This window comes from Vombatus ursinus, unplaced genomic scaffold, assembly GCF_900497805.2.
Source record: "Vombatus ursinus unplaced genomic scaffold, bare-nosed wombat genome assembly UNPS02009173.1, whole genome shotgun sequence".
Lineage (NCBI taxonomy): Eukaryota > Metazoa > Chordata > Mammalia > Diprotodontia > Vombatidae > Vombatus > Vombatus ursinus.
The window spans coordinates 313,960-337,551 of record NW_020948951.1 but is presented as its reverse complement, the minus strand read 5'-3'; the positions used below and the strand labels follow the sequence as shown (position 1 = coordinate 337,551).

Sequence of the window (23,592 nt, the reverse complement as noted above, 5' to 3'; positions counted from 1 at the left end):
GTGTTAAATGCACTATCTAGCCCATAAAACACATACGTAGGATATACAAGTACAGGCTTGAGAACTTATAAAGGACACTAGAAAACTCTATCCCTATTTTCTCTTAGCCTCGGTTAACTCACATCAGTCAGTCAATAAACATCACATGCCTAGTATGTGCAGGCACTGTGCCAAGTACATCAAGGTAAGAGCACTTACTGCTGCCCTGCTGAAGTGCCTTCAGGGATCATGTCTTGGAGGACGAACCCTTTTCAGCCCCTCTATCGTCACTGGAGAGTGCCTCCATTGCCCAGACAGGCTTCACTTCACTCCCTAATCAGTTCCCTTGCTGTTCAGGTGTACATCAACTCATACACTCATTTTTACTTCTGGAACCACAATCAAATCAATACTAATAAAATGAGATGTACAGAGCATTTTGGAAACCATTATTAATACTGCACAGCTGTTAGAAAGGGTCTGTCAATCTATTCCCCTATGACGCCACTGACTATCCAGGAAACCTTCAATACCAACACGTCCATCATTCCTGTAACTTGGGTAGTTTTGCCCATTAGAATACAAGCTCCTGGAGAGCAAGGACTGTCTTGGCATTTGTATTCCCAGTACTTAGCACACTATTTGACACCTAGTTAGTGCTTAACAAATGCTTTTCATTCATTCATCCTTTCATTCAAAGATGACGACATAGATGTCTATGACAAAGGTACAATTTACCCTTCTCCAGATGTGGACAGTCTGACTGCTTATTCAACTGGCCCCTTGTGGGGCCTAGATAAATATTAAGTAATATTCCTAAAGTACAGCTCTATGTCATTCCCTTGCTCAAAAAGTTCCACTGGTTCCCTATGGCCTCTAGAATAAAATGCAAACTCTTCTGTTGGGTCTTTAGAGCCTTTCACTGTCTGGTTCCAAATGACCTTTCCAGGCTGATTTTGCATTCTTCCCTTTCACATGCTTCACATTCTAGCCAAACTGGTCTAGTTTCTGTCCTTCTTACAAAAAATTCCATTCTTATCTCCCACCTTCACTCAGGCTGTTCCTCCCATACCTGGAACCCCAGCTCCCCTCAGAGCTCCACTGAAGTGCCCTGTGCTATATAAAGCCTTCCTCCCAGAATCACTTTATATACAGTTCTCGCTTCACATAAACCCCCATTATACAAACTTGACTCCCAGGGCAGAACCCCTTGGGTCCGCACGCCAAGGATCCTCAGCTTCAGGCACTGAAGCCATTCCAGCTGCTGAGGCTGTAGAGCCATGGAGAGGGCAGGCTATGCAGAATGCCGTAAGGGGAGAGGGAGGCCTGGGGAACAGTCCACTTACCTTAAGTGAAAACTGGCTGTATTTTGTTTTACATATGTGTACAGACACATATATGCACGTGTACTTCCACCCCCCCCTCAGAAAATGTCAAATCTTTGAGGGCTTATTTTGTTTCTGTCTCCTTTCCCTGATGCTTAGCACTGAGTGTAGCACATAGTAGAAGCTTAGTAAGTGCTTCTTGTTTGATGGTGAGTGGATATCTCTAGCTCTTAAATCAAGGGGAGTAGGAGTGTATGTGTGTATAAATGTGGAGAGAAGAATCATGCCACAACACACAACCATCCAAAGGCTCCCCTAACTTGTGACTTACCACAGTTAAACCCAGGAACAAGACTGTGTTTTCCCTTCAGAGTGCTGCTTCCCATTCTCCCCTTGGGGTTCTTAAAATCCAGAAATAGCTTGGGAAGCCTGGCACATCAGACCAACTGCAACTGCACCACAGAACAAAGCTGCAGCATGGGAGTCCCAGAGGCCTACGAGTAAAAACTAAAGTTATCAAATACCAAAATGAAAGCGATGCATCCATAAAGACACATCATTAAGAAGCAATTCACTTCTGTAGTAAGGCAACCCTACCTATGACTGATTTTCCCTGAATCTCTAGCACCCTCTGCTGGGGTTTCTAATTATAACAGAAGGAAAATAACGATGGTACTTAAAAGTGGAAGCATATAATGAGTCCCAGGAAAAATAAAGAATATGACTGTGTAAACAGGGTCAAGATAATTGTTACCACTGTCTGTCTTTCAAAGAGACTATTTCAAAGGATAATGGTGTACTCAGGGGGTTAAGTTCTTGCTTCTAGTCTTGTGCAGAGGGCTGAGATCTGGAAGGGTCCTCAGGGATCATGTAGAATATAATTCCTTCATTTGTAGAAACCCTGGGAAGCTAAATAGCTTGCCTAAGATCATACCAAGAAATTAAATGGAAGAGCCATTAAGCTTTTGGTTCAAAATAAGGCTGAGAGCAGAGGATTTCTGTGTAGCTTGTCTGGAATAGAAGCTTTTTTCCTTGCTGTCCCCCAAGCTTGGGACGCTTTCCCCTTCCTCATCTCTGCTTCCTGAATTCCTTCAAGGCTCAGTTCAAATCTTATCTTCTGCAGCAGGCCCTTCCCAGTCTCTGGTTCCACCTAATGCTTAACCATCACTTCCATTTGTCATTATTTCCATTAACCATTGGTGAGAAATTACTTCCATTTACACTGTATAAATCTTGTTTTTACATAGTCATTTGCAAGTTATCTCCCCCCCATTAGAATGTGAGCTCCTTGAGAACAGAGACTATCTTTTGCCCTTCGCTGTATTCCTAGCACTTGGCACAGGCCTGCACACAGTAGATGTTAATAATAAACGCTTCTTGACTCGCTGACTGAACATAAGCTCAACATGATGTCTACAAGTTTGTTAAGCGCTTATTAAGTGTTAGGCAAGGGGTGGGGAACCTTCAGCCTCCAGGCCATATGTGGCCCTCTAGGTCCTCAAGTGTGGCCCTTTGACTGAATCCAAACCTCACAGAACAAATCCCCTTAATAAAAGGAATTGTTCACTGAAGTTTGGATTCAGTCAAAGGGCCACACGTAGCTTGAAGGCCACAGGTTACCCACCCCTGTGCTAGGCACAGTGCTAAGTGCTAGAGATACAAAGAAAGGTAAGAGGCAGTCTCTGTTGTCAAGGAACTAATGGAGGAGACGATGACTATGCATGAACAAGACACGGACAGGATAAACTGGGTAAAATCAACACAGGGAAGTCACTAGCATTAAAGGGAATTGTGAAAAGCTTCTTGTAGAAGGTGGATTTTAGTTGGAACCTGGAAGGAAGCCAGAGAAGCCACGAGATATAGACTGTGAAGAGAGTTCCAAGCATGGGCTGAAGAAGACCAGAAAGGTAGGATGGGGTCAAATTATGAAAAACTTTAGAAGCCAAACAATGAAATATATTTGTTCCTTGAACTAACAGCCCCAAAGGAATTTACTCCAAGAGAGGAGACTGTGAGTGTGCGACAGTGAAAGAGTCAGATCTGCACTTATAGATCAATTTGACATCTGAGTAGACGACTGAAGTAGATACTTGAGGCAGGGTTATGCAGTAGTTGGGTCCCTGTGGCAGTGCCAAAGAGGGGACATATAGACCAGATGTTAAGAAAGTAGAAACAACAAGTCTTAGCAACTGGGTGGTACCCTTACTCCAGACCTCCCTTAACAATAACAAAGAAGTTAAGAAAAGAGGAAGATTTGGTGGTTGGGAAGGAGAAGAGATACAGAGCTCTGTGTCTGACTATTTTCCTGCAGCAGCTAGTCTCCTTCAAACTGACTGGCAAGAAAGGGACAGGAAAACCTGGAGTGTACCTAAGGAAAACCAAAGCAACTCTACTTACCTGGTGCATCAAACTGTACCAATTCATTTAAAGAGGAAAAAAGATGGGAAAGAGAGAGAAAAGAGGGAAAAACAGTTTATTTCACTAAAGCTCCGTCCCTTAACCACCGAGCAAAAAGACAACGGGGTGGGGGGGGTGGGGGGCTCAGTCCCGTGCAGTCCGAGGGCAGCAGGGCTTCACCTGGCGGCCGGCTGGGCCCCGATTTCCTCGGGGGTGGCCTCGCTCAGCATCAGCCTGTCCTTTTTCTCCTTCTGGAGAACGTGCTCCTCCCACAGGGCCTGGTCCACCTGGTCCTCCGTGAGGACCACGGGCAGGTACTTCTGGTCGAACAGCCGCTCGTTGGCCTCGGAGCGCAGCTGGTGCTCGGCGAGCGTGCGCAGGTGCGGCGGCAGGTGGCGGAACTCGTCGTCGTTGATGTCGAAGTCGCGCATCTTGGCGCTCAGCACCCACCAACGGCCCAGGAAGCCCACGTCGAGCACGCGGCCCGGGAAGTCGGCCCAGCGCGGTTGCAGGTGGCGGCAGCGCGCCTGGTACAGACTGGCCTCGGGGTCGTAGGGAGCCTCGTAGAGCAGCGAGCACAGGCCCAGGCTGCGGTGGCGCAGCCGGCCCCGGCCCCGCAGCCACAGCAGCCGCTGCACGTGCGCCTCCGAGTCGGGGTTGCGGGTGCCGGGCGCCAGAAGCAGCAGGGTCACGGACGCGTCCAACAGCGCCTCCTCGAAGGAGGCTTCCTCCGGGGTCCGGAGGGCGCAGGCGACCGCGCCGCCCAGCAGCCCCGCGTACAGCGCCGCCCGCACGGGCCGCTCCCGCGCCGCCGCCGCCGCGTCCGCGCACGCCTCGGCGTAGTCATGCAGGAGCCCGCGGACCCAAGCGCCTGCGGACGAGAGGCGGCGTGAGCGCCTAGGACGCCGAGCTACCCCCGGCCCGGGACCCGGCCTACCCCGCCCGGCCGCTACTCACCTAGCCGCTCCCACACGCCCGGCTTAGCTACGACCCCGGTGGGGCCCGCTCCCCCTCCTCCCCCAAAGGCGGCGGCGGCGCCGCTAGAGTAGACTCTCCTCCACAACACGGCGGTCACCATCGTCTTCCTGCTCCGTACTCCCCAACAGCCCGGAAGGAAACATTCCCCTCGCCCCAACACTGCAGTGTCACTTCGTTTGAGCAAAGGCGCTGCCGGAAATGATTCCCCACCGGAAGGGAATAAGTGGAGCTCTCACCTCTGTATGGGCGTAACGGGGAAAAGTGACAGGAGTGTTAGCGTCCCGGCACCGGGGTATACCATCTGAACTTCCATAAGCAGCGCCACCCGGCGGAGGAGGACGGGCAGGGCAAGAGGTAAACCTGTTCTCCCCTCCCTCGGACTATGGGCCCGACCCGGATCCAGGTGGCGCAGGCGCAGAGGAGGCGTTCCACGCAGTCAGTGGACAACAGGAGGGGTGGGTTGAGTGAGCAGGGCTCCAGCAGATTGAGCCCCGGGGGAGGAGGGGTTGCTCTACGTGACCTCTGACCTGTCTCCGCGGGGTGCAGGGCCGGAGATGTGGTGAGAGTGCTGGCCATGGCTGCGCCCCAAGAGCTCACCTTCCATGGTGAGTGAGCAGCCCCTCCCCACGAGTAATGAGGCCCTGGGGCTCCCCTCCACGCCCCCCACCGACCAACCAAACTCGGGACCCCAACTTCTATCCCTGACCCTCCTCAAACACTCCAGACGCCCGTACCCACAGGACCACCCTGCATTCCAGACGCCCAACCTCCTCCCTCGGAGATTCCCTAGGCCCTTTCCTTGACCCCCCCTTTTCTCCTTGACCACCCCCCAGAGCCCATGACTCTCCAGCTCCCTCTTGAGACCCAAACCTCCTAATACTGTTATTACTAATGATAATAGTTAATATTTATATAGTACCTTCTATGTGCCAGGTACCTTGCTAAGTGTTTTAAAAATATTTCATTTGTTTCTCTTAACAACCCTGGGAGGTAGGTGCTATTATTATTCCTATTTTACAGATGAGGAAACTGAGGCAAACAGAGGTTAAGTGACTTGCCCAGGGTGACAGAGCTAGTAAGTGTCTGAGGCTGAATTTGAATTCAGGTCTTTCTGACCCCGGTCTCAGTGCTTTGTCCACTTTGCCACCTAACTGACGCTTATGTTCTGCATGGACCTTCCCCTTATTCCCCCTCAGTGCTGTGGGACAGGCTTCCCTTTCATGCCCAACTCCATATCTGAACTAGTTGCTGAGATCCTGCTGAATGCAGGGCAGAGGGAGGCTGAGCTGACAACCCAAAGGGAAGGGAAGGACAGATTTATGGACAGCTGGGATGGGAAGTGGAGGTCTAGAATTTGGGCACCTGAGGTGTGGTCTACCAATGGCCAGCTCTGCGTTTGGGGGGCCCTGGTCACATCTACAGAATTTGAAGCGGCTGCTGACCTGCTTGCTGAGACCCCGGGGGCTACCACCATCTCCAGCCTTGAGGAACCGCAGGGCCATGTGAGCCTGGCTGTGGACACGGGGGACCAAGAAGATGGAGACTTAGAAGAGAATGACCAGACTCAGGTGAGCTCAGGCCTTCCCCGAAACTCCCTACCACCCAGCTGGGGGCTGGGAGCTTTCATGGGACACACCTTTGACCATTTCTCTTAACAGCTGCTGGGGGGTGAGAAACAACCTCCAAATTTCTGGACCTTCAGCTACCACCAGTCTTTCTTCGATGTGGATACGCATCAGGTGAAGGTTCCCGGCTAGTTCAGACTTAAGGTGGGGAACTGTAGGCCCCTCCTTACTGGCCTCTGGAAAGCCTAAGAAGGCTTATTTGTTTTGCCCAAGCTTGTCTCCCTTCTGTTGAAATCCTTTCTTCTGAAGGTGTCACCTTCTTCTCCTTGATGCACATAGCTGAAAGTGATCTTTCCTTCCCACTCCCCCACCCCTTCTCTTTTTCTGGATGTTCCTTTTGTCCTCATCGTGATACTCTATAGCCTCATGTCATGCTTATTTGTGCATGTAGATTCCCTCCAATGAAACTCCTTAAAGGCAACTTTTATTTGTCCTTGTACTGGCAGTGACCTCCCTACCTGCAGTAGGCATTTAAGGGCTATAATTATGGTGGGTGCTCTCCTTTCCATCCTAGGTGCTGGAGAGGATCAAAAATTCACTATTGCCGGTACCTAGTCAGAACTTTGTGAGACACTGTCTTCGGCATCATCCAGACCTATACGGTAAGGCTAGGTTTTTATTTTGCTAGCTAAAGGATTTCTGAGAGATTAGAGGCAGGGGACAGCTCTATCCCTAGTGGGACTGGGATCAAACGTACATCCTTCCCCAGGGCCTTTCTGGATATGTGCTACCCTGGCCTTCGCACTGGCTGTGAGCAGCAACCTGGCCACTGTGCTGCAGAACTGGAAAGAGGCTTCTTTTTCTTATAGTCCCCAGTTTCATAAAGGTGAGCACACCTTGCGGGTTCTCATCAAGGATGGAGCAGAGCGAGCATGGGCCTCTTGTGCACACAGATGTGGGAGAATGGGGCCCAAGCAGGGCGCTATAGAGCTAATTGCTCTTTAGCAGGTGTGATTTGGGCTTTCTCTCCCAGTTACTGTTGCAGGGATCACCATTTACTGCTACGCGTGGCTGGTACCAACGGCACTGTGGGGCTTCCTGCAGTGGCGAAAAGGGGTTGGAGAATGTGTTGGCTGCTATACCTTTCTGGAGATTGTGTGTGTCTATGGATATTCCCTCTTCATCTACATCCCGACTGTGGTGAGGACAGCTTGAAGGGTTGGGGGGCTTGGGGTATTAGGTACTGACAGAAGTCTGTAACCTCTCTCTCTCTCTCTCCCTCTTAGGTCTTATGGCTGATCCCCATCTCGGGGCTTCAGTGGTTTCTTGGGGTCCTGGCTGTGTCACTTTCAGGGGCTGTGCTCTTGCTCACCTTCTGGCCTCTTGTCCGTTCAGACACTAGGGTGGTATCGGCAGTGCTGCTTACAGTCATGGTTGCCCTCCATGCCCTCCTGGCCATCGGCTGCAAGGTAGCATCAGGTGTCTAGGGTATAGAGGGATGGGCAAGCTGGGATGCTCTGTAGCCTCGACAGTGACTTAAGACTTCTTGCTTTAGTTCTATTTTTTCCAGTCCCTGCCTTCGAGGTCCATTCCTGTGACCCAAGCCCCACTCCACCAGGTCACACCACCTGGCTCCTCCAAGACTTCTGCAGCCTCCTAAAAGAACAGAGGTAAGCAGAATAACCAGTATCTAAGGAGAGATGTGGTCACAAAGCAAACCATCCATCCCCAGGGGAGGGACAATAAGTTTCACAGGTGACTTTCCTTGAAAAGTTGGCCTCACACCCCTTTTAATAGGGAATCTTTGCTCACAGAGCAAGCAGGTTTGCAGAAACATAATTGAGGATCCCTCCACTTGGTTTCTACTTTTTTTTTTTTAAGCAGCTGGGGGAAGCTGACAGACCAAATACCATTAGTCATCCTGGGGGAGAAAGAAACAACCAGAGCAGGGTTCCCCAGCCAAGTGGTCATGATCTCCACTGATGGAAGGAGCCCTCTGGTGCTGAGCCACAGTGTTCATTCTGCTGATCTGAAGACATTTCTTACAAATCAAAAAGTTTATTTTTTATGCAAAGGTGATTTAAAGAGACTATATAAACATGGAACTTCTCCTCACCTGTATACAAGGTTTCTTGTCCTTTTTAGGGCCTACTGGACACCTCCATTGTGAGAAACCAGTGAACAGAAAAGCTACTAGAGTAAAATTGATTTATTCTCTTACATACTGAAATGGGGCAAAAGGGAGGGAGCAATCCGTGAGTTTGCAGGCCCTCCTGCTTTAGGGGGCCCCATTCTGTCCTATTAGCGGGGGGCTAAGAGCCTGGGCAGGCTGGAGTTGAAGAAAACTGCCTGTGATACAACACTCATTTCTGTTTTTATTTCCCAAGAAGGAATCCCTGCAAGGTCCCTTCCCAGGCACCCAAGGAAGGGACAAAAATGATACACTATGAGGGTTGGAGGCTACACTAAGATACAGGGAATACACAGGCCTAATGGGAACTACAAAGAAAAACAGGGTCTTCCATAACAAATCTAGGTTCTGTTTCTGCCAGTACTGACTGATCCACCCCCACCCCCACCCCTACCCCTGAATGGGCAGTACTGGCCAAAGCCTCGGGCCCCTCCTGTTCTCTTAGGGAGGGAGAGGGGAAGGGAAGAACAATTGCCTAAGGTTTTCTGGGGTCACAGGTGACAGGAGAGCAGCAAGATGTGATGGTTCACTCAGAGCTGGGAGGGTAAAAGGAAGAGGCTGCTTCTGACAGCCATGGGCTGGTGTGTACATTCAAGTGTGAGGTGAACCCTTTGGTGCTGGGGTCACAGACTTCCCCAGAGAAGCAAGGCTACCTGGGCCCTGGGCCACAGCCTTCCCAACTGAGTGCAGAGGCCTCTGTCATACTGGGCACGCTCAGCTAGCCGGCCATGCCAGAAGCAGGGGCTTTATTGCTTCCCCCCCCCCCCCCCCCCCCCCCGCCCTTATTCCCCCCCACCCCTTTCCCCGTGATCTTCGGAGTCCATCAGCAGGGGCAGCTGGCTCATGCTTGTGCCAGGCCAGCCTGGCCTCTGGAGTCTGTGGATTGACACTGGTTATTTTTGTAAAAAAATAAAATTAAAAAAAGCAGCATGTCACACGCTGATCCTGTCCAAGGACCCAGAGATGCAGGAGGAACCCCACCTGCTACTCCCCTATAGCCCCACCCTCACCCTCCCCCTCATCCAAATGGGGGGGGGAGGGCTGCCCGGGGAGACACTGTAAGGCTAGGGGGTCAGCTTTACTAGTCCCTGCAGCTGGTCACATGGTTGATCTGACTAAAGGGAAAAAGGCAAAGGTGATGAGACTTCTGGGGCTGCCTCCCCCCAACCCTCAGCACTTAGCACAGCCCCCCACAGGCCATTGATCAGTGCCCCTGAGTCTGGCTCCCCACACACAGCTGTTATGGAAGATGCCAAACCAAGGGTGGAGGGGATAGGAGGGAGCAATGCCCCCCACTACATGATCTCTTGTAAAATTTGTAAAATACAGCGATGCTCGCTCGCCTGCTCACTCGGGGCCTCAGCCGGGGCCAAGACGCAGAGGTGTCAACATTTCATAAAAAAAGTGTACAAGTCCCCATGTCAAAGGAGCTGACTGGGTGTTTGTTTCTATGGTACAAGGGTAAAAACTGCCCTGTCAGGGCAGGGGTTAGGGAGAGGGCACAGTCCACCAAGGTGGAAGGAAGGGGAAATCTTCATTTGGTTTCCTGGTGCGGTCAGTTCAGATCAGAGGTGGATTTTTAGCTCCCATAATGCATTGTGTTGGTGGTGATGGACATAGGGGAGGCCATGGAGATGGCAGGGCCCCCCATGGTGAATTGGCTGTTGACTGGGTAGTGAGTGCTGGAGCCACTTCCACTCTGGCCACTGGAGGAGCCTGGAGAAGAGGCAGACAGGACCTGGGTCACATGATGCCAACACAGCTCCCTCCACGTTGGCACCTCCACCCATATAGCCAGGTCCCACCCTGCCCTGCACTGGAGGCTGCTGAGGCCTCCATTTCCTGTTGGAGATTGCTGAGTTTATCTCTGAGGCACTCTATGTCATGGAAACCACCCCCACATCTGAGCTCGGTGATCTCCCCCTCCCCCACCAGAGAGCAAAGGCAAGGCAGGGGAGTAGAGGAGTAGAGAAGCAGAGGGAGAGGGCTGGCCCAGGGGTCCGCCCAAGAAGACAAGAGCTCAAGCATCAGTCAGTTCAAGACCCTAGAGGGGGATAGGGAGGCGGGGGGGGGGCACACACACACTCCCTGCCTGCCTGGGCACTGCCACATTACCTTGGACAATCCCTGTGCTCATAATGGAGCCCATCCGGGAGTGAGTGTGATTGACAATCCCAGTGTTGGCTGTGCAGGGAGAGGGAAGGAAAGGGAAATGCTGTCAGCACTTTGGCTGGGGGCTCTGCTCGGGGCTGTCTCGGCCACCCCTGGGGCACAGGGATGGCACCTCATTCCTTGGTCTGAGAAAGCACACCAAGGTCGAAGAGCCATGCTTGACTTGTGCCCAGCAGGGAGACTATGAATGAGGAAGGGCTCAGAAAGGACGAGGGCTCCAGGGTGACAAATGCTGGGTTGATCTCGGGATACTTTGGAGTCACACACACAAGGGTACACACTCAAAACACCCCTCCTCACACTGCTCAGCGGCCTCTGGGGGTTGGGAGGGGACACAGAAATGGGCACAACACAGGAGACGGCAGAGCAAGAGAGCTGTGGGCACTGGTCTGAAGGGCCCACAGAGGAAGGAGAGGATGGCGACAGGCCCCACATCCCATCCATCATTTGTCAGCGACCACTGGTTTCTTTCCAGAGACTATGCCCTGGTCCCTGCTCTTCTGACTGAAGCACCACCCCAAGGGGTGATGCACAAGTCCCTTTCGCCACATCCTCAGATCCAGGGTGATTCCCCACCCCCAAGAGAACACGAACCTAAAGGGATAAGGTTGTTGTGGCTGACACTGGCTCCACCAGTGATAACACTGCTCAGGTCGTAGGCCGTTGGCATCCCTGCAGAGATGGGAGAGAACATGTCAGAGCTCATCTGTGACAGGATGTCACAATGGCTTTTCCTAGGGCATCTGCCCTGAAGTCGACTAACTCCCAGTCTGGTGGCCTATCCCTGCCTCCACCCAAATTCCTCCAACACCTCCATCTGCTTGCGCTCTCTCTTTCTCTGAGCATATGCACAGGTATGCATTCTCAGAAAAGGGTATGGACCCTTTAAGGGGAGCTGCCCAGCTGAGGGAAGGATTGGGACTGGGTGGGAAGAGAATGGACAGAAAAGAAGCTTTACCAGCCACAGCCATCCCGCTGCTCAGATTGTAGGCGCCACCTGTGTTCCACATGTTCTCAGACGGAGATGTGTAGTGAGAGCCAGGTGGAGGAGACGGTGTCGTACCTGTATATCTGGCAGAAACCCAAGTGGTTACAGAAGCTGCTTCTTGGGGCTTGGCACAGCTGGCAAGGTCAGCAGAGCAGACCAGGCCTCTGTTCCCACAGCTGCTAGGGTGCTCTATAGGTGTGTACTGGGAAGGGGGCTGGGTGTTGCATGAGAGCAAGGGATAAAGAATTGCAATACCAGATACCAGATTCTCTATGCCTCTGCCAAGGGAATAGGAGAGGGCTGTTTAAGGGTAGGATGGTAATCAGGATGAGGTTTCTAATGATGATTTAAAGAAAATGGGTTGAAGGAATGAGTAATGCTTAACTTAGGGGTTAATTTACAGAAGATAAGACAAATTGGTATAAGTTATAAAGGCAGCATGAGCCTAACAAAGGAGGAACTTGTGCAGTTTGAGCTCTCTGACAACTAACCAGGCTGCTTGAGGGAAGGGGGACTGTGAGTCCTCAGGCAGAGGCCAGATGGAATGCTGTGCAGGTAGGGATAACAGCTCCAGTTCAAGTGAGACAAGATGACCTTTTGGGGCCAGGCCCTTCTGGCTCGGAGATTTGATGAGGGTTTCTGCACTCACTGACAAGTGAGTCAACCTACCTAAAGAAAGGGTTTTTCAGGTCCAGGAGGTTACTGGATTTGGAACCCGTCTGATCCACCTGGGCAACAATACTGATGTCATAGCTCTGTCTGCAAAGAGAAGAGACAGGAAGCCCAGAGGATCAGTCATGGCTTCCTGAAACCAGGTAGCTTAGGGCCAAAACTGCTCTTCCTTCTTGCCATCTCCCAGGACACCACAACTCATAGCACACAGGGATTTTAGGGAGGGATGGGAGAGGGATGTTTGCAAAAAACAAAAACAAAAGCAAAAACTGTTCATGTTACATCTCAGAATTCCTCCCAGGCACTTATGGAGTCTCTCTTCAAGATCCCCAACCTACACAGAGGACATGACCTAGGGAAGTAGCAGGTAGCTGGGGGACAGTCTTTGCCCTTTACTGTGAGTGTGTATTGGAAATAGTTTTCTTAGCTTGACACCTCAGGCATATTCACCCTGGGCAAGCCAATACTCTGAGGAGTCTGCCTAGTGGAAATATGGAAGCCCTAGAGAATACTGGGTGAACAGCTCCGGGGCTGCTTTTCCCTTTGAGGAGGCTTGGGTGGGGAAGGACTTGATTTTCTAAATGCCCCTGTTCCTTTCTGCCCAAAAAGCTGCAGGACAAGTTTGAGAATAGGCTGTGGCTGGCCAATAGGAAGGCAGGCTAAACCAACGACATTAAACGGAAATTTGGAGTTACTTGGAGAACTGAGCCTAGGACCTGTACTTCACCAACACCTGGGAGAAATGATGATAATAACATAAATAAGACTAATAGTCAGCATTTCTATAGCACTTTAAGGATGGCAAAGAGCTTTACATATATCATCCCACAGGATCCTCATGACAAGCCTGTGAGCTATGTGCTGTTACAGCAATTTTATATGAGGGAACTGAGGCTGAGAACAGTAAAGTAACCCACCCAGGGCCACCCAACTATAGTAAAGTCTGAGGAAGGACTCAGACTCAGAACTCAGGACTTCAAGACTCCAAGCCCAGTGCTCTATCTACTCTGCCACCTCTTTCTCCAGCCATCAACTATCCTGGGGCCAGTCGGATTTTCCCAGAGCTCCTCTCTGTGGGGTCCAGGCAGGGCTTGGCTAGCTTTGTTTCCTCCCAGGTTCAGCACTCTCTGAGACTCCCAAGATAGTGCTGTGAGGAAGGCCAGTTGTGTGTGTCACTCTGGGGTGGGGGTGGGGATGGGGATGGGAGGTGTGGAACTGGGCCTGGGTGCCAGGAATTAAGACTCCCCATTGCTCAGTTAGGGGATTAGGAGAGGATTAACTGCTCAGGGACAAGACATAGGCAAGGAAGCTGAGGACTGCAGACTGTTCTTTGAGGAGTGGATGAAAAAGCTGGGGGTACGTGGCCTGAAGGAGAAGTTCTGTGGGGACATGTGCACACAGGCCATGCGTATAATGCATGAGAAGAGGGATGCGAACGATGAGGTCAGTGTGTGACCGACTGCCGTGGTTTTGGAAGCGCTTCTCACTCCTTCAAATGGCCTCCAGAGCTGACTCCCCTCCTCTCCCGCAGGGCCCACCTCTTATTTGCGATGAGCAGACATGTCCCTGAGAGCGTGTCCCCGGCCTTTGCAAAGAGCGGCGACTGAAACAAACACCGAACTTGGTACCAGTGAGTCAGAGGCTCCGTGGGTGCTGTGGACAGCCACACTGTCATTCTGTTGGTGAGAGGGAGACAGGGGATGCTGAGGGGGGTGGGCACCTTCACCCCCCCAGACCCTGCACACTATGTGCTTGGAGACTGAGGGACCATTAGCAAAATTTGAGGGAATGGAGAGAGAAACTCAGTGTCTTCCAGTCATGAAACTAGGAAATCAGCAGACTTAAAGCAGGATCTTAACTTGGGGTCCATGAACTTGAATGGAAAAAAAAATTACATCTTTATTTGCACTAACCACTTACTGAAATTTACTATTTCTTTCAATGATGAATTCTTTAAATCATGATTCTGAGAAGGCACCCATGGGCTATATCAGACTGCCAAAGGGGCCATGACGCATAAAAGGTTTAAGAACCAGTGACAAAAAGGGACCAAGACCTAAGGCAATAGCAGCATGTCAGGACCCTGACTCTAAGAGCGCCCAGCTACCGCCCCCTTTCTGAGAGCACTGCTTCATCTCTCTGGGAGTCGAGTCATAATCTTGTTTTGGCAAAGACAAGCTGGGAAAATGGCCAAGAGGGCCTGCGGGAACAGACGGTGAAAGAGCATCTCTAATACACGAGAGCCTCACAGACAGCCAGAAGGCTCAGGTATACAGGAGCCTGGGATGCAGTGAGGCCTCAGATGAAACCCTATTTGTCATCTCCACCAGATGCCAGGCTGAAGAAGATGAAGAGACATCTCTTATCCAGCCTGAGACACAGTACAGACTGGAGGAAGAAAAGGAGACAGAAGGCGAAGTTAGGCATTCTTCCAGCTGTCTTAGCCCCAGACACATGGGCACACATGATCACACATGTGGGAGCACACACACCCAACCAGCATCTATAAGTTCATCCCAGCTTCTGGCACTGTGGAGAACTCATCATTGCTGAGGATGGAAGCCAGAAGGCAGGGGAGGGAAGAGAAGCCTTGTTCTTCCCTTAAGGGTCCCTCAGACTACATTCCCTGGATCCCGGTGTGGTGCTGGGGCCAGACCAGCATCTTCTGGGGTTGGTTTGAGGTCATGGGTGGCCAAAGGTGGGGCAAAGGCAACACAATCGGTATATCCACGAAGGCAAGGTAACTGAAGGTGGACATGCAGGTGGACACGACAAGGAGCAGCAAGTTGGAGCTGGGCTCTGTTCTACAAACCCCACGCTCCCTCTGTTGGGAGGCCCCAAGGCTGGACATTTTCCCCATCACTTACATTGAACCAATGAAGGCTACATCAAACCAGAAAGCCAAGCCATGGACAAGCCCTGAGTGCAGCATGTGGAACTTGAATGGGATTTCTATCCTGGAAAGCAGAGTAAAGTAAAGTTGTTAGCCAAAGGCAAGGCTGGCACGGGAGGGGGCAGACGATTCGTGAGGTCCTCAGGGTGATGGTTACAGGATATTGGCCTTTTGGAAGGCTGGCAGGCAGCAGCGTGAGGAAGGCTCGTGTGGCCCCAATAGGATGGCTTAGGCTAACTAACACCTTCCCCTTTTAGCAAATGTGCAGTCCTAATGACTCTTAGCTACAAGTCCAGAAGGAAGCATGCGTTCCCTCTGTTCCCCAGTTTTCCCCCATCCCAATTCCCCCTATCTCTCTAGGTAAAGCAAAGAGAAGAAGCCAGGAGAAAATTAAAGCATTGGGACAATTCTGAGAGGGGATGCATTTTAGGCAACTTTTCCTACCCCTACAATGATGCCCAGGGCTACTGAGTAACTGTTGATGGGAATTACAGTATGGCTCCAGTAGCAATGTGAGCAGAGGATGCATCCTCTCCTGCTTTAGCAGGAGGTTGGAACAATGCTTTCAAAGTTCAGAGACCCAGGTGTGGATGTAAGATCCTCAGTACCGACAGACGGTCCCAGCCACATTTACTCCATGGGGAGTCCTAGGGTCTGCAGGGATTTCTGGCCTCACAGCTCTAACCCACGCCTATTCCCTCCAGCCCACAATCCACAGGAAGCCAAAAGGAAACATTACCTGTGCAAATCGCCTTCTTTGGCTTCTAAGAAATTCACCGTATATTTTACTGACTTAGCCATTAAAATCCTGATATCAAATGTGTCCTAGGAGAGAGACGGGGGGGGGGGGGGGGGGGGGGGGGGGGGGGGGGGGGGGGGGGGGGGGAGAGGGAGAGGGAGAGGGAGAGGGAGAGAGAGAGAGAGAGCCGAGTTAACTTGGCTCTGGAAGACAAAAGAGAAGGCAGGATGAGGCTGCTCAATATAAGCACCTGGTGTTGGGGGCCCACCCAACAGTGCCAATGAACTGGAGTTTTGGCACCAAGAATCTCCATAAAAAACTCAGGCTGATAGGCCATGATCAGAATCAAGGTTTCATCAGGAAACTAAAGGGCAAACCTTCCATGAAAACGCTGGATAGATAGTCAGACCGCCTCATCTCCCCCCACCGCCCTTTCTCTAGCCTTGAGTGCTAGATTCGTGGGGTTACACTTACCACGACGGGTTGTCTGAAATACTCATCTACTGCTGCTCCTCTAAGTGCTGACAAGTCAACTCCATGAAAAGATGGCTGATACCTAAAGAAAGGGGAAGAGAGGCCCACCCCCACACCGAGAATCAGCTGACCAACCTGTGTGTGGCGAGGACCTTGCTCATTCTCTAGAAGACATGCTTCCAAAGACTAAGTCTAACTTTTTAATTGTTAAAAGGATGGGGCAATTTGAAAAGTGTTTGACACATATACAGGAAAGGAGTCATAATGATTCTAGGAGTCAAACTAGTAGGCGACTGCCCCATAAGGGGCCGATCCCAAGGGCAGTATTTTTCAGCTGGAGGTTTGAGCCAGAGCTTTTCCTGGGAGAGATAAAGGAGAAGACAGGAAGGATAGGAATGAGATGGGCAGGGGAGAGCCGCTCTTAGTCAGCCTATACCAACAGACAATAAAAACTTTCATTACAGTTACAATATTAGGGCCCAAAGGGCCTTAGAAGTCACCTAGTCCAACCCATTAACAAGGCCCAAAAGTCCAAAAATAGTACATCTAGAAAGCAAGGCTAGCTCTGCCTGGGAAGCAGAAAACCACCCCTCCCAGGCATCCCCAAAGTACGAGGGTAAGAAAAGCTAGACTTTCTCTGGCTTGTAGACAGTTCCCAAACTCTGTGCTTTGGCCATGGTCTTTGACAGCCACCAGGGCAAAGCTCACAGAGAGGGGAAAGGACTCACCAGAAATTGGCCTTGGTAAACTGTTCCATGTAGAGCTGCTCATCTGTGAAAGGTGCAAGATGAACATCCCCGATGGTTGGAAACATATTTCCTGGGCATGCAATGTGGGGGAAAGAAATGAGAAAAAGAAAAGTCTGACATTAGGAACATTAGGGCCATTAACTGCAGAAAGGTTCTTGACAACTGCCCAGGGAATGAAAGATCCTCAGTGTCTTAGTTCCTTATGTCACAGCAAAGGAATCTTTATGGACAGTGTCAGCAGGCCTTCCCTGGGCAGCACAATCAGAACCTCAACCATGCTGCCAGTATGAGGGAGGGCAAGTTACCCAAAACAACCAGTCTGGCCTCAGTACAAACAAGTACCTAGGCAGGAGAGAAGAAGGGATAGGCAGTGCTATCAGTTACATGGGATGCACAGACCACAGTAGATCAAGGCTGACATTACCATTTTAGAACAAGCACCCTTCGAGAAGGCAGCTAAATTTGCCAAGGATAAGCAGATACCATAGATGGCTTTCCATCTAGGTGAAAATCCCCGCTATCAGAAGGGACTTCTCCTTCCAGGAGTCAGCACCAGGAAAAAGGCTCTATTTAGTCCAGGACACAAGCTTTAAAATCCCCAACAATCCAAAAAAGAAGGCCTGAGCTTCCTTCTCCTTCCCCAGCCTATGCCTACTCTCCTCCTTGGGGCCCTTCTTTGTGTGCTCAGCAGTCAAAATTCATGAGAGATGGTCTTATTCCTATACACTGTGCGTGACTCAACAAGAATGAAATACTATCATTACTAGGAAGTAATTATGTAATAATTATATCATTATCAGAAGTAATCACAATTCCTTAGAACTATCTCCAAGTGAATATAGTCTGGACCTCAGATCTTAATGTTTCATACCATCAAGACAGCAACTGATGTAAGAAAGGACTACATGGTCCCAGAGTCCAGTCCTGGCCAATAAACCGAGTTACTACTAGACAGTGGAGGGGAAAAGACCAGCCAGCAAGCAAATCAGCAGCTATGTTTAAATGGATCCACCTGCAAAGTTACCTTGCTCAGATCAATAATCCTGATGAAAACAGTAAGCTGCCCAGAAACCTCTTCATTCCCAAGACTTCCCTGTAGGGATAGGGGTTCTTAATTATTTTTGTGGGTCATAGACCCAGTTGGTAATCAGTCAGGTAAAGCCTATGGATCTCTTCTCAGAACCATGTTTTTAAATTCATAAAAATACAGGGACACAGGGAAAACCAGTTAAATTGAAATATAATTATCAAAATATTGTACAAAAACAAAAAATGAGTTCATGGATTTGAAGGCAAAGCCTCTGGGCTCCAGGGTCAGGCCCCAACTGGCAGGTTCTAGCTCTGTTCACAGCCTACTCTGCATACATGTGTGTGTGTGTGTATGTTTTATACATATGTAAAATGTGCTCCCATCTTTTTCAGTAATCATCTAATTATCTCTTAAAACACCTTTTTGCTCCAGGACCTGGATGCCCTATACTTCCTGCTTCAGAAGGATGAGGGAAGCCCCCATTTTTCTTGTGCACATGGAAAGCCAGGGCTCCTGGGTAGGCAAAGGGTGGCATCTTTCCCCAGGTGGTTTGCTCACTAGTTTAAGAGGACTAAGATGAGGAGCTAAAACATTGGTCCCAGCAGCTTGGTCACGTATGGTAAGTTGTCCTCTCCAGACAGGCCTAGGTTTCCTCTAGTAAAAACTACTGACTGTAACCAGCAAAGACTACAAACTGACATCACAGAGGAGTTTCTGAGTTTCAGGAAGCCAGTTTTCTATTAACTTGAAACCTCTTTTTTCTTAAGGATTCATCAATCAACTCATATTTTGTCCCCATTTTTATGGTGTTAAGAATAACATGTATGGCAAAGACGGAGGAGCTTCCATAGAAAACTCTGCGGCAGAAGAGCTGCTGTTTTTTTTGTTTTTGTTGTTGCTAGGCAATGGGGTTAAGTGACTTATCCAGGATCACACAGCTAGTAAGTGTCAAGTGTCTGAGGCCGGATTTGAATTCAGGTCCTCCTGACTCCATGGCTGGTGCTCTATCTACCTCACCACCCTGCTGCCCCAAGAGCGGCTGTTCTACTCGAGACAAAAGGAACCTCAGCTCTGAGGCTCCACTGTCTTACGGTGCTCATTCCTGGAGCTCTAGGATAGTCAATGGTTTTTTCATGGCCTGAGTAGGTGAATGCAATTATCTAAGAGGAAGTTTAGGAAACGATGAAGATTATTTACACACATTTTCCTGGCAAGTAGAGGTAGGGTCAGGTCTTGGAAATGTGATGTTAGGATGCCTTGCAATATAAGGAAAAAATAACGGCCAAATTTCTGGTTCAAGTTACATATTATGTTGTTGAAGAAGGCATGGAATGTGTTTTATTTTTTATTTATTTATCTAAATCTCCATCGTGGCTAGCTCTTTCTAAAATTCGAGCATGAAACACTAAGGTGCTGCCTCAAACACCAGGAATGTGTGTACTTATTCAGTAAACAATCAACTGGCCCTTGTGCAGAAACACAACCAGCACCTGGCTTCCAGATGTTGACCCCCAAGGCTTCGCCTCCCCATGGCTGGTGGGTTGGGGCCTCTCGAAGAGAGAATGGGGGTAGGGTAGGGAGAGGAAGTCATTCACAGTCCAAAGGAAATTGCAGGGTCATTTTAGGCTTTGCTGCTAGCATTTTCCATGATTTCTAAAGCACTGTTAGTGACTTCAAAACAAGTTTCTTCTAGATACTGAACTTGGTCAAGGGATGTCTCTTCCCCTTGTGGAATGCAACAGAAGCACAGTATGACTTCCTCTTCCTCCCAGGTCCTGGGCTCTAGGCCACAATGTGTTCAGCTTTGATTCAGCATCAGGTAACTGGGGGACTCCCACCCAAGGGAATCTAACAGGACAGCCATATACATCTTGAGACCCAAAGGGGATATTTAACCCTCAGGAAACACGTGGGAAAAGAGAACATTAACCACACAGCTTTAATGGAGGCCTGAAACGTCTGCATCCACCCCAGTTCTCTTCTCCTGTAGGAGAAGAGGCTAAGAAAAGCTCTAGAACTCATGCTTCTCTGTAACTCCTCCTCCTACACCTGAGCACCTCTGTTCCAGCAGTGCAAATGCACCACTCGGGCATACAGCCCACTAAGATTCCTGTTTTATTTTCTGAAGTTCTAATTGATGGCTTTTATTTTTTCACACTAGCTATTTCCCAGTCACCTGAACCATGAATTCTCACTTGTAAATAAAGAAAAATAGCTAAACAAAACCAAACAACAGAAGGACCACATAGGACAGCATGTGCAGCATTCTGTAGGAGTCCTGCCTAGTCTGTCCTGGCGGGACTGGGCTTTACCTACCCAGGAAAAGGACTCTCTCTCATTGGGGACAGGGGTCTGTCTCTGGGCCCTCTAGGTGGAGGGTCTTTCGTTAAACAATCCCTTTCTCTTCTCCTCATATCTAGCTCCAAATTTCTTTTCTTTCTCTGGATACTCTGGATATCTCTGCATACTCAGTTGCAAGGGTATTTGATTGGAAATGTTTTTGTCATCAATTCCCTCCATTACTACAAACAGATATACTTGTTTCCTCTGCTACAAAGTGACCTTTTTGGAAGGCTACACCTGGTAAAGGCAACGCTGGAGTAATTGTCTCTTACATGCAATGTGGAAGAGAAAGCATCAGTGCTTCTCTTTCCCATCTGCCCCAAGGTTTCACTAAGGATGAGCTGAGGAAGATGGACAGGCTAAGAAGCAGGAAGGGCAGAAGGAAATGAGACAGAAGCTCTGGGCCTATCTCAGTTCCTCCTACTCAGTCTGCAAAGAGCTGGTGCCTATTCTTGCTTCTCGTAAGATACAGATACACAGATTTGTCTCTAGTCTCTGTTGGCATTAGTTTAGAAGGAAAAGAGAAATAACAGTTGGTGCTTTATTGACTTCTCTTATTTTAGCATCTAAAGTATTTTGTGAACAGGCTGGAATTTTACTGTGCTGGACAGAAGGAAATGGGCTCATGTCTCTTAAGCTGGTAAAACTGGCCAGGAGCCTGAGAGTCCTACCCATTTCCCATAATGCCATTGGGCCGACACTCTCTCCCAACATTACTCTTCAGTCTGGGAAGAGTGGATCGAGGGAGAAGATGGCATGTCTCTCAAGCCAATGCTCAGGCCTCCTGAGACTTGTGCTGTTATAGAGGGCAAAGAAAGCTCATCGCTCCTTTCAGTTTTGACCAGGGTCTGAGGAAAGAGTCTGTGCCTGCCAATGGATAAGCAAACCATCCTGAAAACTCTGCAAAGTCCCAACAACAGGGAGGCCAGCATTCTGCTAGAGATCCTGCTAGCCCACATATGCTGGTTCTGATGGCAGGGTCATCTTCCACTCTAAAAATTCATCAGCCTCTAAATCAGATATTCTTAACCTTTTTTTTTTTGTGGTTCTGTATTCTGGCAGTTTGGTGAAACCTACTGAATCCTTTCTCAGAATGATGTTTTTAAGTGCATAAAATAAAATACATAGCATTGCAAAGGAAATCAATTATACTGAAATAATTACCAAAATATATTAAGAAAAAAAGTTCATGGATCCTCGGTTAAGAAGCCCTGCTTCAAAATCAGACCACTCAGGTATTTTATGCATTAATTCACAAATAAAGTAAAAACTCCATGGGTTTTCTGATGTCTAGTGACTTGAAGATAATTAGAAATGAATGTGAGAATTCCAAACTTTGGGGACAATGACTGGCCTCAAAAAGCAGTTGTCCAAGTGGTAAAGCTGGGACAGAAATACCAGCTGGCCCATGTCGAAGCAACCAACCATCTCTCCAAGTAGCAAAAGGAGGAATTTTCTCTACATTTAAAAATAAGAATGAAAATAGCAGTTCACATTGAGATAGAGCCTGCCAGTTTTGCAAAATTCACATTGCTAGGAAGCAGCAGGAGTCCAAATCGTGCGAACTGCAAGCTCAGAAGGAGACAGCAGTGTACAGTGGTAGAGGAGGCATCAAAGCTAACGCCGTCCTGGGCATTAAGACAGTCAGAGTTTGCAGAATGAAGGAGATCAGAGTGCCACTGTATTCTGCCCTGGGCAGGACCACACCTGGAGAAACCTGTGTTAAGGTCTAGATTTTAGGAAAAATACTGACAGGTTGGAGAGTGACCAGGACTGTGAGGAGACTGGAGATGATGTCTTATGAGTATGGGCTAAAAGGAAATGGGGCTGTTAAGGATGGAAAAGAGGGACAAAATAGCTGTCCAAGTATTTGAAGGGGTGTCACATGTAAAGAGGGATGAATTTATTCTGCTTGGCTCCAGGGGGCAAAACTAGCAGCAATGGGTAAAAGATTGAGAGAGGCAGATTAGACATGATGTAAGGAAAGGCTTCCTCACAAAGAAAACATTCCACATTGGAAGGGCTCCCCCTCACAAGGGGAGACTGAATAAGCACTTGTCAGTGATGTAATGCAGAGGGGTTCTTGGTCAGGTACAGGGTGGACTACAGGTGACCTCAGAGGTCCCATCTAATTCTGCAATTTGTGAATTCATGTCTCTCAACTTCCCAGGCTAAGACTGTTCACTACATGGCACCAAAAACCTCATGACTGACCAAGTCTAAACTTACACTGTACTGAAATATAACTGATCCATGCAGTGCGCAGTATTACAGTATGGGTTGTTCACGACACTCAAAAATGCTGAGGAATGAATGTCATAGGTAGAAAGGCATGTGAGTTGGCAGAAGCCTCGCACCAGAGCTATGCGAGCAAGAGAGGTAAACTGGGGAGTCACCAGCCTTATGACACCAAGGAATGTGAATGGCTAAAGATGACACTAAAGAATTGTGAGCTCAGTCTGTAAGGCATAGAGGGAGAAGGCCAACAGTAACACCAACTCCTCTCTCGTAATCACAATGGAACCATCTTGCTTTCAAAGCTTCATTCAGATCCCCTCACCAGATATGCCCAATCAAGACTGACCCATCTAGCCACTGAACCACAACAGGGTAAATCACAAAGTTTATGGTTTGGGCAACAGCAATTTCCAATTGTCTAACAAAGACAGAATGGCTACTCTGCCCCTCTCTAACCCATGGATGAGAAGCCCTCCTTCCCCTTTTTACTAACTGTCAGCCTGGAATGACTGTGGGATCCAGATGACTGCAATATGACAGAAGGACTCTCTAGTGTTTGGAGGCATGGAGGTCTGAAGCATGTCAGCTCCCAGGGGGAAGTGACTGTAACAACATGTAATTACATTTCTACACGCTGACTGGCAAATCCCTTTCCTCCAGTCAAGTGATGCACCAAGAGCTTCCCGGACAAGCTGCTTGGTGATAGCTCAAAATATGTCGGGTATGTTCTCCTTTCAAAAGATTGCTTCCATTCTTCTCCCTCTCCTGTGGGCTTGGCACAAAATAAGCACAGGCATAAAACATACACTCAGAGAAGGCTGACTTCCTGGCAGTCTGTCTAGAAAGGCCATGTTACTGA

The 23,592-nt window shown here is 49.2% G+C and overlaps 3 protein-coding genes across 10 annotated transcripts in view; 1 reads left to right on the top strand and 2 right to left on the bottom strand.

The window, feature by feature from the left end:
- The window catches only part of TIMM29 (translocase of inner mitochondrial membrane 29), a 46,927-nt gene extending 42,139 nt beyond the window's left edge, over nucleotides 1–4,788 (bottom strand). For 2 of the 5 annotated variants that reach the window (XM_027850868.1, XM_027850867.1), the window contains exons 1-3: nucleotides 4,659–4,788; nucleotides 3,882–4,572; nucleotides 1,636–1,798 (exon numbers count right to left, since the gene is read on the bottom strand). In XM_027850868.1, the coding sequence (XP_027706669.1) occupies nucleotides 1,672–1,798; nucleotides 3,882–4,572; nucleotides 4,659–4,779 (939 nt within the window). In that variant the 5' untranslated portion in view covers nucleotides 4,780–4,788 and the 3' untranslated portion in view covers nucleotides 1,636–1,671. Of the gene's footprint in view, nucleotides 1–1,635; nucleotides 1,799–3,701; nucleotides 4,573–4,658 lie in introns of those variants that run through there. The other 3 variants (XR_003568168.1, XR_003568169.1, XM_027850869.1) reach the window with 3 other exon arrangements.
- A 152-nt stretch (nucleotides 4,789–4,940) lies between these two features.
- On the top strand, nucleotides 4,941–8,365 carry YIPF2 (Yip1 domain family member 2). Of its 3 annotated transcripts, XM_027850873.1 has the most exons (10): nucleotides 4,941–5,033; nucleotides 5,226–5,284; nucleotides 6,102–6,247; nucleotides 6,338–6,418; nucleotides 6,819–6,906; nucleotides 7,014–7,130; nucleotides 7,278–7,444; nucleotides 7,531–7,713; nucleotides 7,800–7,914; nucleotides 8,129–8,365. In XM_027850873.1, exons 2-9 carry the CDS (start codon nucleotides 5,254–5,256, stop codon nucleotides 7,902–7,904), a joined length of 918 nt encoding a protein of 305 aa, XP_027706674.1. In that variant the 5' UTR covers nucleotides 4,941–5,033; nucleotides 5,226–5,253; the 3' UTR covers nucleotides 7,905–7,914; nucleotides 8,129–8,365. The 3 variants fall into 3 exon arrangements, with proteins under 3 accessions (XP_027706674.1, XP_027706672.1, XP_027706671.1); XM_027850871.1 differs by lacking the exon at nucleotides 4,941–5,033 and having other exon boundaries at nucleotides 5,102–5,284; nucleotides 6,068–6,247; nucleotides 8,126–8,365; XM_027850870.1 differs by lacking the exon at nucleotides 4,941–5,033 and having other exon boundaries at nucleotides 5,103–5,284; nucleotides 6,068–6,247.
- A 1,334-nt stretch (nucleotides 8,366–9,699) lies between these two features.
- The window catches only part of CARM1 (coactivator associated arginine methyltransferase 1), a 50,529-nt gene continuing 36,636 nt past the window's right edge, over nucleotides 9,700–23,592 (bottom strand). Inside the window, exons 7-16 of one of the 2 annotated variants that reach the window (XM_027851230.1) lie at nucleotides 17,102–17,192; nucleotides 16,374–16,455; nucleotides 15,900–15,985; nucleotides 15,135–15,224; nucleotides 13,806–13,943; nucleotides 12,265–12,354; nucleotides 11,566–11,678; nucleotides 11,202–11,279; nucleotides 10,551–10,619; nucleotides 9,700–10,151 (exon numbers count right to left, since the gene is read on the bottom strand). In XM_027851230.1, the coding sequence (XP_027707031.1) occupies nucleotides 10,015–10,151; nucleotides 10,551–10,619; nucleotides 11,202–11,279; nucleotides 11,566–11,678; nucleotides 12,265–12,354; nucleotides 13,806–13,943; nucleotides 15,135–15,224; nucleotides 15,900–15,985; nucleotides 16,374–16,455; nucleotides 17,102–17,192 (974 nt within the window). In that variant the 3' untranslated portion in view covers nucleotides 9,700–10,014. The remainder of the gene's footprint in view (nucleotides 10,152–10,550; nucleotides 10,620–11,201; nucleotides 11,280–11,565; nucleotides 11,679–12,264; nucleotides 12,355–13,805; nucleotides 13,944–15,134; nucleotides 15,225–15,899; nucleotides 15,986–16,373; nucleotides 16,456–17,101; nucleotides 17,193–23,592) is intronic. The other variant, XM_027851231.1, reaches the window with a different exon arrangement.